The sequence below is a fragment of the Thalassophryne amazonica genome, chromosome 10 (genome assembly GCF_902500255.1).
Source record: "Thalassophryne amazonica chromosome 10, fThaAma1.1, whole genome shotgun sequence".
NCBI lineage: Eukaryota > Metazoa > Chordata > Actinopteri > Batrachoidiformes > Batrachoididae > Thalassophryne > Thalassophryne amazonica.
Window position 1 is genome coordinate 91,547,478 of NC_047112.1, and position 15,262 is coordinate 91,562,739.

Below are 15,262 nucleotides of genomic sequence, written 5' to 3' on the forward strand. Positions count from 1 at the left end.
GAAGGGAAGAAGGACAGAGCAGATTAAAGCCACCTGTTGCACAGCGTCAATACCATACCAGAGGTAAATGGTCCAAGTAGGTTACCTGTGTCGGTTCCTCTTTCCGTAGTCATCATCAGACGTGGGGTCGAGGTCAGGAAGGGGGATGATATAGCCGCTATCGGAGCTCAGCCGCTGCTCATCGAAGCCGCTTTCCCTGTCCTTAAGTTTGCCCTGGTTCTTGTAGGTGATGCCGATGTAGGCGTCGTCATTTTCCAAGCGCACCCGAGTTACCACAGGGTGGTCGCTCTTCAGGAACTCATGGTTGACCCTCTCGTAATGCTGCATACAGTAAAGTGGAACATCATTAGACAGTGGGAAGAACAACCTGCACGAAAGCAGTGATGATGCAAGACGGCGCACACGTTTGAGCATAGAGTGAATGTGCAGGGCCCTGCGGAGCTGTTGAACCATGTGAGTGTGTGTTTGCTCACAAGCTGCGTTGCCAGCTGGATGGTGTGTTTCAAACTGAAAACCACACTTTCCATCTAAGCCCAAGGTGCTAAAGGAAGTGTTGGTTTCTCCTCTGCACACAGCCATTAAAACTCTGTGAGCATGGCAGAGGTGAAGCTGCTTTGATGTGCCATGTGCCGTGCAGAGTTAGTGGTAATTAGGGTTGGGTGGTGGAGGCGAGAACTTGGACTGCATCATTATCCAGACTGAGACTGGCCACTCTGACATCCAGCTTGTGCGTTTGCACTCTAATCATTTATAGGTTTGTGCTTTCAACCAAAGTGCTCCAAATGTACAGGAAGTGGCAAAGGTTTTAAATGAACTGCTATTTCAACAGCACGTGTAAGTACTTTTTGCCCTGTACTTTGCAAGGCTGCCTAATTGCTGAGCAAAATTAAACAATAAGGGTATTTCTACAAAGCTCTCGATTTACCGATCGATCTACATTCTGACCCTCACCTATGGTCATGAGATTTGGCTCATGACCGAAAGAACGAGATCGAGAGTAGAAGCGCCCGAGATGAGTTTCCTCCGCAGGGTGGCTGGGCACTCCCTTAGAGATAGGGTGAGGAGCTTGGTCACTCAGGAGGAGCTCGGAGTCAAGCCGCTGCTCCTCCACGTCGAAAGGAGCTAGCTGAGGTGGCTTGGGCATCTTTTCCGGATGCCCCCTGGATGCCTCTCTGGAGAGGTGTTTCGGGCACGTCCCATTGAGAGGAGGCCCCGGGGAAGACCCAGGACACTCTGGAGGGACTATATCTCGCAGCTAGCTTGGGAACGCCTGGGGGTTACCCCGGAGGAGCTGGGGGAGGTGTGTGTGGATCGGGAGGTCTGGGCGGCTTTGCTTGAGCTGCTGGCCCCGTGACCTGACTCCGGATAAAGCAGAAGAAAATGGATGGATGGATGGGTATTTCTAAGAGTGTATTCATCCCCCCAATGTTAAATGTTATCTTCAAGTCAGACACTTTTTTTTCTGACCTTGTATAACTGCCCCAAAAAGAATTTTGTGGGCTGGTTGTATAGTCTTAATTTTAGTATCAAATGATTTTCAGCATCTTAAAATAGTTTTCCTTCTGCATGAATTCACCATTAGCTGAATGATAGTTGTTAAACCATTTTAAAAAAGGTGGTATTGTTTCAATGGAACAGACCATAACCAAAATTTGGAAGGACTGTCATTTATAAATCTGTCTGCATGCAAAAAAGGTAAATGTATGTAGGTAGGTAAACATTGTTCTCCTTTATGAATCTCACTGGTCATGAAATTGTACATGTGCGCTACAGTTGTGCACTCCCATCTGTAGCCATAAATGGATGTAGAAACACCCTATATAGCTGTATGGCTTGTGGGTTTTTACCCGAGGCCAAAATATGGCCATCGGGTACTGCAAAGGCTATTCGTCCGTCCCTCTGTCCGTCTGTCTGTGCTCAGCATAAGTCCAGTCAGCATAAGTCCTTGATCTATTTTAAGAGGTATTTTAAGAGGTTTAAAAAGTTGCATTCTGTTATAATCTGATCTCACCCTGCTCAGACTGCCATTCTCATTGGACTGACATCTCTGCTATTTTGACATTGTGGGATAGCTTGTGCCCACAGATTGAGCTCGCCAGACTACTTTCACCACCCTGCTCAACGTGCCGCTCTCGTTGGGACAACAACATGTAGAATGTGTCTCTTCCCAGATAGATCTTTCAGTGCAGCTTCTTGTTCTGACTTTAACACAAAGTTAACACCCAAGTCTTTCATCTCCAACTGTAAATGGTCATCAAAATATTCCAAACGCATCTTTCTGAACTCTTCCGTATCAAACTCCATCGTGTCAATGTTTACAATGCTCTTAAACTTTAAGTTTCTTAAATATTTGTTACAGCCACTCTTAAAACTTAAGTTATCTTTATAATTTTATTACTGGTAAATTCTAGAATTAATTTAGATGAGATATAATCATTATCTCATGGGAACTACTTTTTGCGCAGGAATTCATCAAGCACGTCGGCTGCGTACTAACGCAGAATACCCAGAAACTGGACAGTGGTTTGGCCATAATGAGAGTGTCCACTTTTAGCTTGTCATAAGCTAAGCTAGTGGCACTCGTGAGAGTGTGATCTGATCAGTTTTGTGTTTGAGTGAAGCAGGTGACAGCCAATCAGAGTCAAGCTGTAGCGTGACGTCAGTCACTTTTCTATTCAAAACTGCTTCCTTTTGTGTGTTTATATACATGTTTCTCATATATTATGTAAAAGGTAGTGAGAAATAAACACTTCTAAAACTGAAAATGCTGTTCTTGTAACCTGATAACACCTCTGGTGTCATTTACAAGGCATTTCATGGATGTTAGCTTGCATGCTAACTTTCGCGAACTCAAAGCTAACTTGCTATGGTGTTACATTTGTCTCATTATTAATACATGCAAATGCACAAATATTCAAATATTTAAATACAAATATTCCTTGATTTGCACAAGATGAACGAATGATGATTTGATTTGAACATGTACAAACTGTATGTAACACAATAGGATCTTAATAATTAATTAAACAACTGCAAATTATAAAGAACACAATGCTCATACAGCTGAGGGTATTTTAGCATTGTGTTATATTTTAAAATTGAAGTAAAAAAAAGTTCTTTGGCAACACTATAATTTTATTTGTTAGCATTTCAATAAAGGGTGCATTATATGATATTGTCAATATGATCAAAATGTGCACTGTCTGTAAACAATTTAGAAATGCTTCCCCTGAAGGGGATAATTTCAAGTGATCAGGCAGCCATGACCTATATTTGGTAGCCAAGGTTAGGTAGGATTACTTTGAAATGTAATCCAAAAGTAATCAGATTACAAGTAATCCAAATGTATGTACATACATACATGTAATCCACATGTATTCTTTCAAAGTAATCCTACCCAACCTTATTGGTAGCGATGTCAGAGTATGTTGGAGCCCCCGGATCTGTGCAAGTGATGCTGGGAAGGGCACTGCAACAGCCAGTTGGAGTAAAGAAATTTGAAGGTAAGACACCAGCTGTAGAATTACAAAAAGGAAATACTGTATGTTTTAGAGACTTTGATGGTTCTGGAGCCATATAGTGACTATAGAGAAAAAGTGCAATAGGTTGAAATTGTAATCTGTACCCCAAAATAGCAATACTAGGACACATTTGTGTGTGTGTGTGTTTATATTTATTTATTTATTTATTTATTTACACATACACACATCTTCAACCACTTATCCAAGATTGGGTAACGGGGCTGAGCCTATCCCAGTAGTTTTATACATACAATAGTGATCAGAATAATAGTAGTGCTATGTGACTAAAAAGATTAATCCAGGTTTTGAGTATATTTCTTATTGTTACATGGGAAACAAGGTACCAGTAGATTCAGTAGATTCTCATAAATCCAACAAGACCAAGCATTCATGATATGCACACTCTTAAGGCTATGTAATTGGGCTATTAGTAAAAAAAAGTAGAAAAGGGGGTGTTCACAATAATAGTAGTGTGGCATACAGTCAGTGAGTTTGTCAATTTTGTGGAACAAACAGGTGTGAATCAGGTGTCCCCTATTTAAGGATGAAGCCAGAACCTGCTGAACATGCTTTTCTCTTTGAAAGCCTGAGGAAAAAGGGATGTTCAAGACATTGTTCAGAAGAACAGCGTAGTTTGATTAAAAAGTTGATTGGAGAGGGGAAAACTTATACGCAGGTGCAAAAAATTATAGGCTGTTCATCTACAATGATCTCCAATGCTTTAAAATGGACAAAAAAAAAAAAAAAAACAGACGCGTGGAAGAAAATGGAAAACAACCATCAAAATGGATAGAAGAATAACCAGAATGCCAAAGGCTCACCCACTGATCAGCTCCAGGATGATCAAAGACAGTCTGGAGTTACCTGTAAGTGATGTGACAGTTAGAAGATGCCTGTGTGAAGCTAATTTATTTGCAAGAATCCCCCACAACATCCCTCTGTTAAATAAAAGATGTGCAGAAGAGGTTACAATTTGCCAAAGAACACATCAACTGGCCTAAAGAGAAATGAAGGAATATTTTGTGGACTGATGAGAGTAAAATTGTTCTTTTTGGGTCCAAGGGCCGCAGACAGTTTGTGAGACGACCCCCAAACTCTGAATTCAAGCCACAGTTCACAGTGAAGACAGTGAAGCATGGTGGTGCAAGCATCATGATATGGGCATGTTTCTCCTACTATGGTGTTGGGCCTATATATCGTATACCAGGTATCATGGATCAGTTTGGATATGTCAAAATACCTGAAGAGGTCATGTTGCCTTATGCTGAAGAGGACACGCCCTTGAAATGGGTGTTTCAACAAGAGAATGACCCCAAGCACACTAGTACACAAGCAAAATCTTGGTTCCAAACCAACAAAATTAATGCCTCGCAGATGTGAAGAAATCATGAAAAACTGTGGTTATACAACTAAATACTAGTTTAGTGATTCACAGGATTGCTAAAAAAGCAGTTTGAACATAATAATAATAATAATACATTTTATTTGTTAGGCGCCTTTCTGGGCACTCAAGGTCGCCTTACAACAAATACAACACAGCAATAAGAATATAAAATAACATTAATACAAAGTTTAGAACAATTAAAGTTCAAATTAAACAGAACAAAGCAGTTATGACTGGAGTGAGTAAGCTTGTCTGAACAGATGAGTTTTGAGTTTAGATTTGAAATCAGTGAGTGAGGTAGTATTACGGAGGTCTGGAGGGAGAGTATTCCAGAGCTGGGGAGCAGAGCAACTGAATGCCCTGCTCCCCACAGTGACAAGACGGGCAGGGGGGACGGAAAGCTGGAGGGAAGAAGCGGAGCGGAGGGAACGGGCAAGTGAGTGGATGTGGATGAGATCAGTCAAGTACAGGGGGGCAAGATTGTAAATGGCTTTGAATGTAAAGAGCAGGAGTTTGTAGTGAATATGGTACGAGATGGGGAGCCAATGGAGCTGCTGGAGAACCGGAGTGATGTGATTTGTGAGATGTGTGTGTGTGATGATACGGGCGGCAGAATTCTGAACCAGTTGAAGTTTATGAATAGTTTTGTGGGGGAGACCAAACAGGAGGGAGTTGCAATAATCCAGACGGGAGGTGACAAGGCTGTGGATGAGGACAGCGGTGGAATGAAAACTGAGGGAGGGACGAAGACGGTGAATGTTTCGGAGGTGGAAGTAAGCGGAGCTGACAATGTTGTTTATATGTGCAGTGAAGGAGAGGGAGCTGTCGAGGATGACACCCAGAATCTTTACCTGAGGGGAGGGGGAAATGGGGACGCCATTAATAAAAATGGAGAATGGTTGGGTTTTGTTAAGGGTGGATTTGGTACCGATGAGTAGGAATTCAGTTTTTTATTGCTGTATAATTTAAGGAGGTTTGAGGTGAACCAGGAGTTAATTTCAGAAAGGCAGTTGGTTAAGGAAGATGGTGGAAGAGTGGTGTTGGGTTTACTGGAAATATAGAGCTGGGTGTCATCCGCGTCGCAATGGAAATTTATTTGATGCTTTCTGAAGATATGGCCAAGGGGGAGTAAGTAGATAATGAACAAGAGAGGGCCTAGGACAGAACCCTGAAGAACACCAAATGCAAGGGGAAAGATTTGTGAGGTAAAAGATTTTAACTGGATGAACTGAGTGTGATCTGAGAGATAAGAATGGAACCAGGTAAGGGGTGTGCCAGTAATGCCAATGGAGGCAAGACGGTCTAGAAGGATGGGATGTGAAATGGTGTCAAAGGCTGAGCTGAGATCTAGCAGAAGGATGGATAGTGAACCAGAATCTGCAGAAAGGAGCAGGTCATTAGTAATTTTAAGAAGAACAGTTTCAGTACTATGGAGGGAACGGAAGCCAGACTGAAATTTTTCATACAGGTTATTGGAGGAGAGGTGGGTTTGTAATTGAGCGGCAACAGATTTTTCAAGAAGTTTTGAAATGAAAGGAAGATTTGAAATGGGACGAAAATTATTGAGGTCAGACAGATCAGAACCAGGTTTTTTGAGAACAGGAATGACAGCGGCAGTCTTAAGTGAAGGTGGTACAGTTCCAGAGGTGAGGGAGGCATGAATTATGGCAATGACGAGAGGGGACAACACAGGAAGAGAAGCTTTAACAAGAACAGTGGGGAGTGGATCAAGTTGACAAGAAGAAGATTTAGATTTTTGAATAAGTGTGGAAATTTGGTTGACTGTGGGGAGGGTAAATGTAGAAAATAAATGGAACAGGGCAGGAGGACATGGTAAGGATGAGTTTGGAGCAGAAAGGGGGGAAAGTTGCTGGTGAATGTGTTGGATTTTCGTGATGAAAAATGAAGCCAGGGTATTGCAAAAGTCAGTACAATAGAGATGAAATGGTAGTAAGTCTGGGGGTTTTGTGATGTGTGAGAGGAGTAAAAAAAGTGCTCTAGGATTTCCTTTATTTGCGCAGATTAAACCGGAGTAATATTTAGATTTCGCTATGGATATAGAATCCTTGTAGTGGATGATATGAGTTGAGTACATTTCCTTATGAATGGTGCATCCAGTTTTGCGATAAAGTCTTTCCAGCTGACGGCCTTTAGTTTTTAACAATCTGAGAGTGGGGGTGAACCAGGGTGCAGTATGAGTGAAAGAGACCGAACAGGTTTTGAGTGGAGCCAAAGTGTTGAGAATGTTATGGAGATGAGTGTTGTAGTGTGTAAGAAACTCATCTGTTGCAGAGAGACTATCAGCACTGGGGATGTTATTAATGTGAGAAATTAAATTGTCCAGGTTAATATCCTTAATGTTACAAAAGTGAATAGTACGTGGAGGTTGGATTTTAAGAAAGACAATGTGATACTAAATGATAAGAGCAGATGGTCAGTAAAAGGGAGTTGAGCAGCTTTACAGTCAATGGGCCTCATGTATCAATGTTGCGCACTTGTGGTGTAAATTTACGGCGTAAACGTGAAATACACCAAAGTCTTCGTGTCATGTATCAAGCAGTGCGTACCTGCCCATTTCTGGCGTATGCCTGACGTGATCTTGATAAATGCGGCGGGTGGAAACGATCGTAATTATAATAAACACGCCCATGAACATTCAGACTCCGCTTCAGACACACCCTCATTTTACGACATGGAAGCCAGGAAGACGGCAATGAAAAAGAACCAATCACGACGCGTGCCAATAGAGCGTCAAAAGCGGCCGTCAATTGTTTTGTAGTATATAATCAATAAAGTGTTACAGTGGTCCCTCATTAATCACTGGAGTTACGTTCTAAAAAAATAGCCTGTAATACGCGAAACCGCGATGTAGTCAGTTATTTTTTACAATTATTATAGACGTTTCAAAGCTGTAAAACCCCTCACTACACAGTTTATACACTTTCTCAATCAGGCATGAACATTTTCTCACTTTTCGCTCATGTGTAAACACTCTCAAAGTTCAAACCTTAGTAGGAAAATAAGACCAAACTGTTTTCAGGCCAAAACATTTGTTTGAGAAATAAAAATAGAACGTTTTCCTATAAATAATTATGATGGCATTTAGAACTAACAAATTCATTTTAACGATCAACGAACGAGGTCGGACACATAAGAAATTATTAATAGTGACTCACCAGTATTTCACAGATCGGGCCTCTGCTTCCTGACGCCGCGCCTTTTCCACTCACACCTCGCTGCAGCAGGTGTTTGTTTCCATGTGACAAACACAGTTATGAGTAGGTGTTGGCGCTCTTTTCTCTTCTGGGCAACAAGATTCTTATAAACAGATACGCAGAACACAGAACACTGTAAAAAAAAAAAAAAGGCATGCAAAATTGGACTAAATACTCCACGAGACTCCGAGGCCACGACAGGTGAACGGCATTATAGCGAGGGACCACTGTATTCTCTTTTCACATGTCAATAATTCTTGACGTGGATATTTGCTCACTCATTTAATAAGACACGCCTAAGCTGTCAGATTTCTTTATTTTTTAAATGTATTTCTGTATTTATTTTATTGTGACAACCGAATGGAGACGACAAAACCTGGTTGCAGCACGGGCAAATTAAGAGAATGACGAAACTACAGTGTTATTATCAATTTCATTGTCTAAAACGATCACACCACATGAAGTTAAGCTCAGCGCTGCTCTGGCTCCAGGCTCGAAGTCTGGAGAAAAAGGGCGTGCAGCGCTGTCTTTGCAGTCAGCGCTGTGGCCACGGATCGTGCTCCATAACAATCCCGCAAAGGCGTGATTTGTATTGATTATTATGTAGTATAATCAGGAAAGTGTTATTTATGTAACATATGCATTGATTTGTATAATGGCACTGTTTATCATATTGATCATCTTCATTTTTATGTGGATTCCAGCGCTGGTTCATTTTGGTGTATAATTTACGCCACCTCTCGACCTGGTGTATATTTTCAGCGCAGCGTACGCCAACGACCACATTGATAAATGCCAAGTAGCGCAGCTGTTTTGGCATACACCCCATATACGCTCAAATATTGCCGTACGCAACGTTGATACATGAGGCCCAATAGGAGCAAGTCCTGAGCAGCAAATTAAATCAAGAATATGACCTTTGTTGTGTGTGGGAAAGTTGACAAACTGTTGAAGTCCAAAACTGTCCAAACAGGATGTAAAGTCTTTTGTGAGAGAGTTATTAACATTATCCATATGAATATTAAAATCACCCAGTAGTATGATATTAGGTGAGAGTGTGGATAAGTGAGTTAGAAAGGCAGAGATGTCAGTGATAAAATCCTTGTTTGGCTTTGGCGGTCGGTACAGAGTTGCGATGATGGTGGGAACAGGTCCAGAGAGCTGGCAGACGGTGGCCTCGAATGAGTGACAGGCAGGCACACTCACAGGCGCCACCCTCCAGGTCTCCCGGTAGATCATCGCAAGACCGCCCCCTCTACTGGTCCCACGAGGTTCAGTGAGGTAAACAAACCCCGCTGGAGTAGCATCATTGAGAGCAGAAAAGTCATCCGGCTGTTGCCAGGTCTCAGTCAGGCACAAGATGTCAAACTTACGGTCCGTTAGAAGATCTTGGACGAGATGGCCCTTACTCATAAGAGAGCGGATGTTTAAGAGGCCAATGTTGACCGTAGTGGCGCTGAGACTGGCTGCCGCATTAGCCGACCGCAGGACGCAGGTCAGCACAGCTGGATTAGTGCGGCGTCCAGTGTTCCTCGGCAGTCGGCGTGCGGTGGACCAAAATGACTTTATTGAACTGGAGTTGTCATATTGGAAGTGTCGCCGTGAGCCCCGGTGTGTGCTTCTCCGCCGGGGCAGGTAAAGGATGTCCGGGTGTTGAAGTAAAGCAGGTGCCGGTGAATCATGTGGATTAAAATGAACTTTAAACTCAGTGGCTGAATATTGGAAGAGTGCTGATGTCTGATGGATAACAGACAGTAAGAACCAGCAAAGTACGAGCCACACACAGCAGAATCACATAACTAGGCTGGGTTGCAGCAGGAGATGGCGTCTTGTAGCAGGTAAGCTAATCACTCAGTTGCACGTTAACTCTAGTGACAGTTTTACAAGCGTGATGAATAAATGAGTTAATAGCCCACGCATAAATCATACATTCAATGTCCAAAAAATGTACACTTAAACATTAAACCCACCGAGCACCGAGCAGCGGCAGCCAAAACGCAACAGCATTCACTCTAGATAACTCTTACTCTCCTGTTTGATATTTTTGAGTTTGTAGTGTGAACAGCAGATGCTACTATTATTGTAAACACCCCCTTTTCTACTTTTTTTTACTAATAGACCAATTTCATAGCCTTAAGAGTGTGCATATCATGAATGCTTGGTCTTGTTGGATTTGTGAGAATCTACTGAATCTACTGGTACCTTGTTTCCCATGTAACAATAAGAAATATACTCAAAACCTGAGCATCCTTTCGGGCTAAAGTTCATTGAGCCTGTATCTGCTCCAGGGGTGCATAGTTGTAAATATGACTTGGTAAATCATCTGTAAGCTAAAGTAAAGCATACTGTACATGATTAAACACTAGGTTGAATGAATGCAGCACGATGACACAGGAGCTATTAGGCATATGTGCAACAGTACTGTGTGCAGTGAGTCTATGCTTTTTTCTTTGTAGGTTCTATTAAAATTTAAATGATTTCTAATCGAATAGCAACCGTTGGGACAGGTTTCAGCCCCCCTGTGACCCTTAAGTGAAATAAACAGGTTCACAAAATGGATGGATAGTGTAGAAGGTTAAATGAATAGCAGACCAATTTTGATCAAATTTTGTAAAAAAAAAAAAGTATTCTGGTAAGACAACAGCTGTTTAATTTTTGATGATTTCCTTCACATTTTTTTCTTCTGTCTGTATTTCCTCATGGTCTACTCTCACAAGCACAAGAGGGAGGAAATATGCAGTGTATTCAGAAAGTATTCACAGAGCTTCACTTTTTCCACAATTTATGTTACAACCTTATTCCAGAATGAAGTAAATTCATTACATTTCCCTCAAAATTCTACTCATGACACCCCACGACAAAATGAAGTCTTTTTTAAATTTATTTTATTTTTGCAAATTCATTAAAAATAAGAAACTAAGAAATTCCATGTACCTAAGTATTCACACCCTTTGCTCAACACTTTGTTGATCCACCTTTGACAGCAATCACAGCCTCTGGTCTTCTTAAATGTGATGCCACAAGCTTGGTGCACCTAACTTTGGGCAGTTTTGTCTATTCCTCTTTCCTGCACCTCTCAAGCGCCATCAGGTTGGAACACAGCCATTTTCAGATCTCTCCAGAGATGTTCAATAGGATTCAGGTCTGGGCTCTGGCTGGACCACTCAAGGACATTCACAGAGTTGTCCTGAAGCCACTCCTTTGATATCTTGACTGTGTGCTTAGGGTCATTATCCTGCTGAAAGATGAACTGTCGCCCCAGTCTGAGGTCAAGAGCACCATGGAGCAGGTTTTCATCCAGGCTGTCTCTGTACATTGCTGCATTCATCTTTCCCTCAATCCTGACTAGTCTCCCAGTTCGTGCTACTGAAAAACATCCCCACCGCATGATGCTGCCACCACCACGCTTCACTGTACGGATGGTGCCTGGATTCCTTCAAACATGACTCCTGGCATCACACGAAAGAGTTCCATCTTTGTTAAAGGCCCAACCAGGGACAAGAGTTGTGAATTAGCTGTGGCTATAAACTCTTTGTGCATCACATCAGTTGCAAACAGTGCTTACTCTATGTCTGATTGCATTGTCCCTGTCAAATCAAAAAATAAATGAAATGTCTCATTACACCAGATAATTTTGTTTCTTATGGTCTCAGAGTCCTTCAGCTGTCTTTTGGCAAACTCCAGGTGGGCTGCCATGGACCTTTTACTAAGGAGTGGCTTCCGTCTGGCCACTCTACCATACAGGCCTGATTGATGGATTGATACAGAGATGTTTGTCCTTCTGGAACGTTCTCCTCTCTGCACAGCTGGAGCTCTGACAGAGTGACCATCAGGTTCTTGATCACCTCCCTGACTAAGGCCCTTCTCCATCGATAGCTCAGTTTAATCTGGTGACCAGCTTTAGGAAGAGTCCTCATGGATCTGAATGTCTTCCATTTACGGATGATGGAGGCCACTGTGCTCATTGAGATCTTCAAAGAAATGTTCCTCGAGACAATTCCTTTGACTTCATGTTTGGTTTGTGCTCTGACATGCATTGTCAACTGTGGGACCTTAGATATAGACAGGTGTGTGTCTTTCCAAATCATGTCAAATCAAATGAATTTACGCCAGTTGGACTCCAATTAAGCTGTAGAAACATCTCAAGGATGATCAGTGAAAACAGGATGTACTTGCACTCAATTCTGAGCTTCAAGGCAAAGGCTGTGAATACTTACGTACACGTGGTTTCTTAGTTTTCTATCTTGAATAAATTTGCTAAAATCTTGAAATCTTTTTTTTCACATTGTCATTATGGGGTACTGTGTGTAGAAGTTTGAAGGAAAAAATGAATTTCATCCATTTTGGAATAAGGCTGTAACAACAAAATGTGGAGAAAGTGAAGCACTTTCTGGATGCACTGTATAGCTAATATCTAAAAAAAAGTCATAAAGCTATTAATCACCTAAACAACTAAAATAGAAAGAATGCCTGTAATGATAAAGCCAGCATTCGGGAAGCACATAGGTTGTGTCAGATGTGAACCCACCCTCTTGTAGCTGGAGGGCAGCAGAGAAGCTACACTTTCACTCAGACCCATGAAGGATGGCCTCTTCTCTGGTTCACTGTTCCAGCACTTCATCATCACCTCATACCTGAAAAACACAAACAAGTAGAGTTAGCACGCCACAGAAGACGTTTCCCATGCTGTGTAATTCTTACATCAGTCACTGTTACAGTTTACAGCCCAAAGGAAGCTTTGTCACACACCGCAGCTCATTCATAATCAGTACGGCCATTATGAAAGACAAACACTACTGGAATGATCACATACACATTATGAGGCGCATGTTCCGGTTTGGCCATCCGGTATCCACTTTTGATCTTGTTGTAAAAGCTGGAGTCAACGACCATGCCTGGATACGGGGTGCCACCTTCAGAAGAAAAACATCATTTCATAAGTGCTCCAAAATTCATGCTCAAGTTCTACTTTTTTGAAACATTAGTGACTCACCTAAGGAGAAGATCTCCCACAGGAGGACGCCGTACGACCAAACGTCACTCAGAGTCGTGTACAGGTTATCAAAAATACTCTCCGGTGCCATCCACTTTACTGGCAGGAAGGTCTGTGTGTTGATTGAACATGGAGAGTTCTTTCAAAGACCGTGCAGAAAGGTGCAAAAATAAAATGATTTGCTTACTTCACATATATGAGCAGACTTACGCTTCCTTTGGACACGTAGTTGTTGTCATGCATGATGTCTCTGGCCAGACCAAAGTCGCAGATCTTGACTATCTTGCCTTGTGAGAGGAGGACATTCCTGGCAGCAAGGTCCCGGTGCACACACTGTAAACAAACCGGGATGGGAAGACGCAAACAGACGTGGGTTCATTCACTGTTTCAATTCATATTTCATGCCTTTTTTAATGTTTCTTTCTAAAGAGCACTGTGTTTGAACAGCACAGCTCAGCCTGCTGGATATTTAGGGATAATAACTATGAAGCGGACTGAATGGCTTCTGGCTGCAGTGTGTCCCAGCCTGGTAATTCCAGCCTGGCTGCTGCTGCTGCTATATTCAGACCCTGGCCTCTCCTCCTTAGCGGGATTGGCCTTTACTGCATTATCACAAAGCCTCCATTTCCGTATTCCGCTTGACCGGCAGAGCTGTCAACACACAGGATGCGGTGTAGCGTCAAAACCCGCCAGCACTCCTGTGGGAACCAGCGGAACACAAGGAAGCAGGACCTCTGAGCTGTCAGAGGTTAGAAAACCCAACAGTGCATGCTGGGCTGCACACACTGAATAGTGTAGCAGATAAGTGAATATTCACTGAGGGATCATTCACATAGTGATGTAAGCACCAAATTTGGCACACATACTCCTTAGACATTACTCTTTGAAAAATGCCAAGTGGCCACATTAACTTTCAATAGGCGGCCAAGAAGGGGTCAATTGAAGAATTATACAGGGGTCAAAATTTAAAAATGGTCCAATCATATTGAAAGGTACAGTAGTCCATATTATTTGTCTGATCATAAAGATTCCCAAAAGGTATAGTTTGGACTATCTGTGAATGAATGTTATGGAGTCAGTTTGTACAGAGGTCAAAAATTAAAGTTGCTCCAATTTTGGTAAAAAGTGGTGCAAATTACTGGTTGAGCTAATAGGATTAATAAATGGAATAGTTTTGACTGTGTTGTGTGCTTGCTTTGCAAAGTAAAGGTTAAACAATGTCGGCATCCATTGGATTCTGTGACATGTGACATGCTACCCTGTAACATGACAACTAAGCATGATACATGATGCAAACTATTCCTTTTTAAAACCATATTCACTCAACTAATTATTTGCATCACTTTTTACCAAAATTGGAGCAACTTTAACTTTTCACCTCTGTACAAATTGAAATTGACCTTTGTCACCATTCCTGCTGTTTGTACGCCATAACTCCAGAACATTCATTCACAGATAGTCCAAACTATACCTTTTAGGAATCTTCAGGTAAAAAAGAGACCACATTATATTCTCCATTTATCTGACCTACTTTAAATTAATATATACATAATGAAAAAACATAATCTTAATTTGATGTGAGTTTCAGATTTCATTCTTAAATTTGGGAACAACTTCTGTTAGCTTCCTGTGAACGTGTTGATTTAAAGGTTCTGTTGTTGTTGTGAATGGTTATGGGGCATCTTATGGAACTTGTCTAGCCTTATATACCATCTCATACCCTGAGGTCTTGGATTGAAGGTTTATTCTATTCTGTTTAACTGCTTAAAGCCAAAGGAAAATGTATTTGTTTTCTCCCTTTTACAATTAGCATATGGTTTGAAATGTAACTACATTTTGCTGATTTGTATTAATTGTATGCAGTTGGCATGTTTATTCTTTGTAATTTTTTTTTTTTTTTGAGCCATTTTAATTTTTGACCTTTCTCTTCTGATGTTTTTCTTACTTTAAGCACTTTGGAATTTTGCAACCTGAAAGTGCTATATAAATGCATTTCTTAATGATTCTTTTGTTTTACTACTGGGTTCCTGACTGCCAAAATTTGGCGATGTCACTGGTGATGTCTTGATCAGCACCTCACTTTGCATAGTTTAATAAACTAGTAACTACTATGTCTGCTTTAATGTCTCCAACACTGAGATAAGCCATT

General features: G+C 41.6%; 1 protein-coding gene across 1 annotated transcript in view; it reads right to left on the reverse strand.

Moving 5' to 3' along the window:
- Positions 1-15,262, reverse strand: part of pdgfra (platelet-derived growth factor receptor, alpha polypeptide) — a 48,301-nt gene that overhangs the window by 2,118 nt on the left and 30,921 nt on the right. The window contains exons 25-29 of the mRNA XM_034180505.1: positions 13,324-13,446; positions 13,114-13,225; positions 12,934-13,033; positions 12,649-12,754; positions 86-321 (exon numbers count right to left, since the gene is read on the reverse strand). Coding sequence (XP_034036396.1) covers positions 86-321; positions 12,649-12,754; positions 12,934-13,033; positions 13,114-13,225; positions 13,324-13,446 — 677 coding nt within the window. The remainder of the gene's footprint in view (positions 1-85; positions 322-12,648; positions 12,755-12,933; positions 13,034-13,113; positions 13,226-13,323; positions 13,447-15,262) is intronic.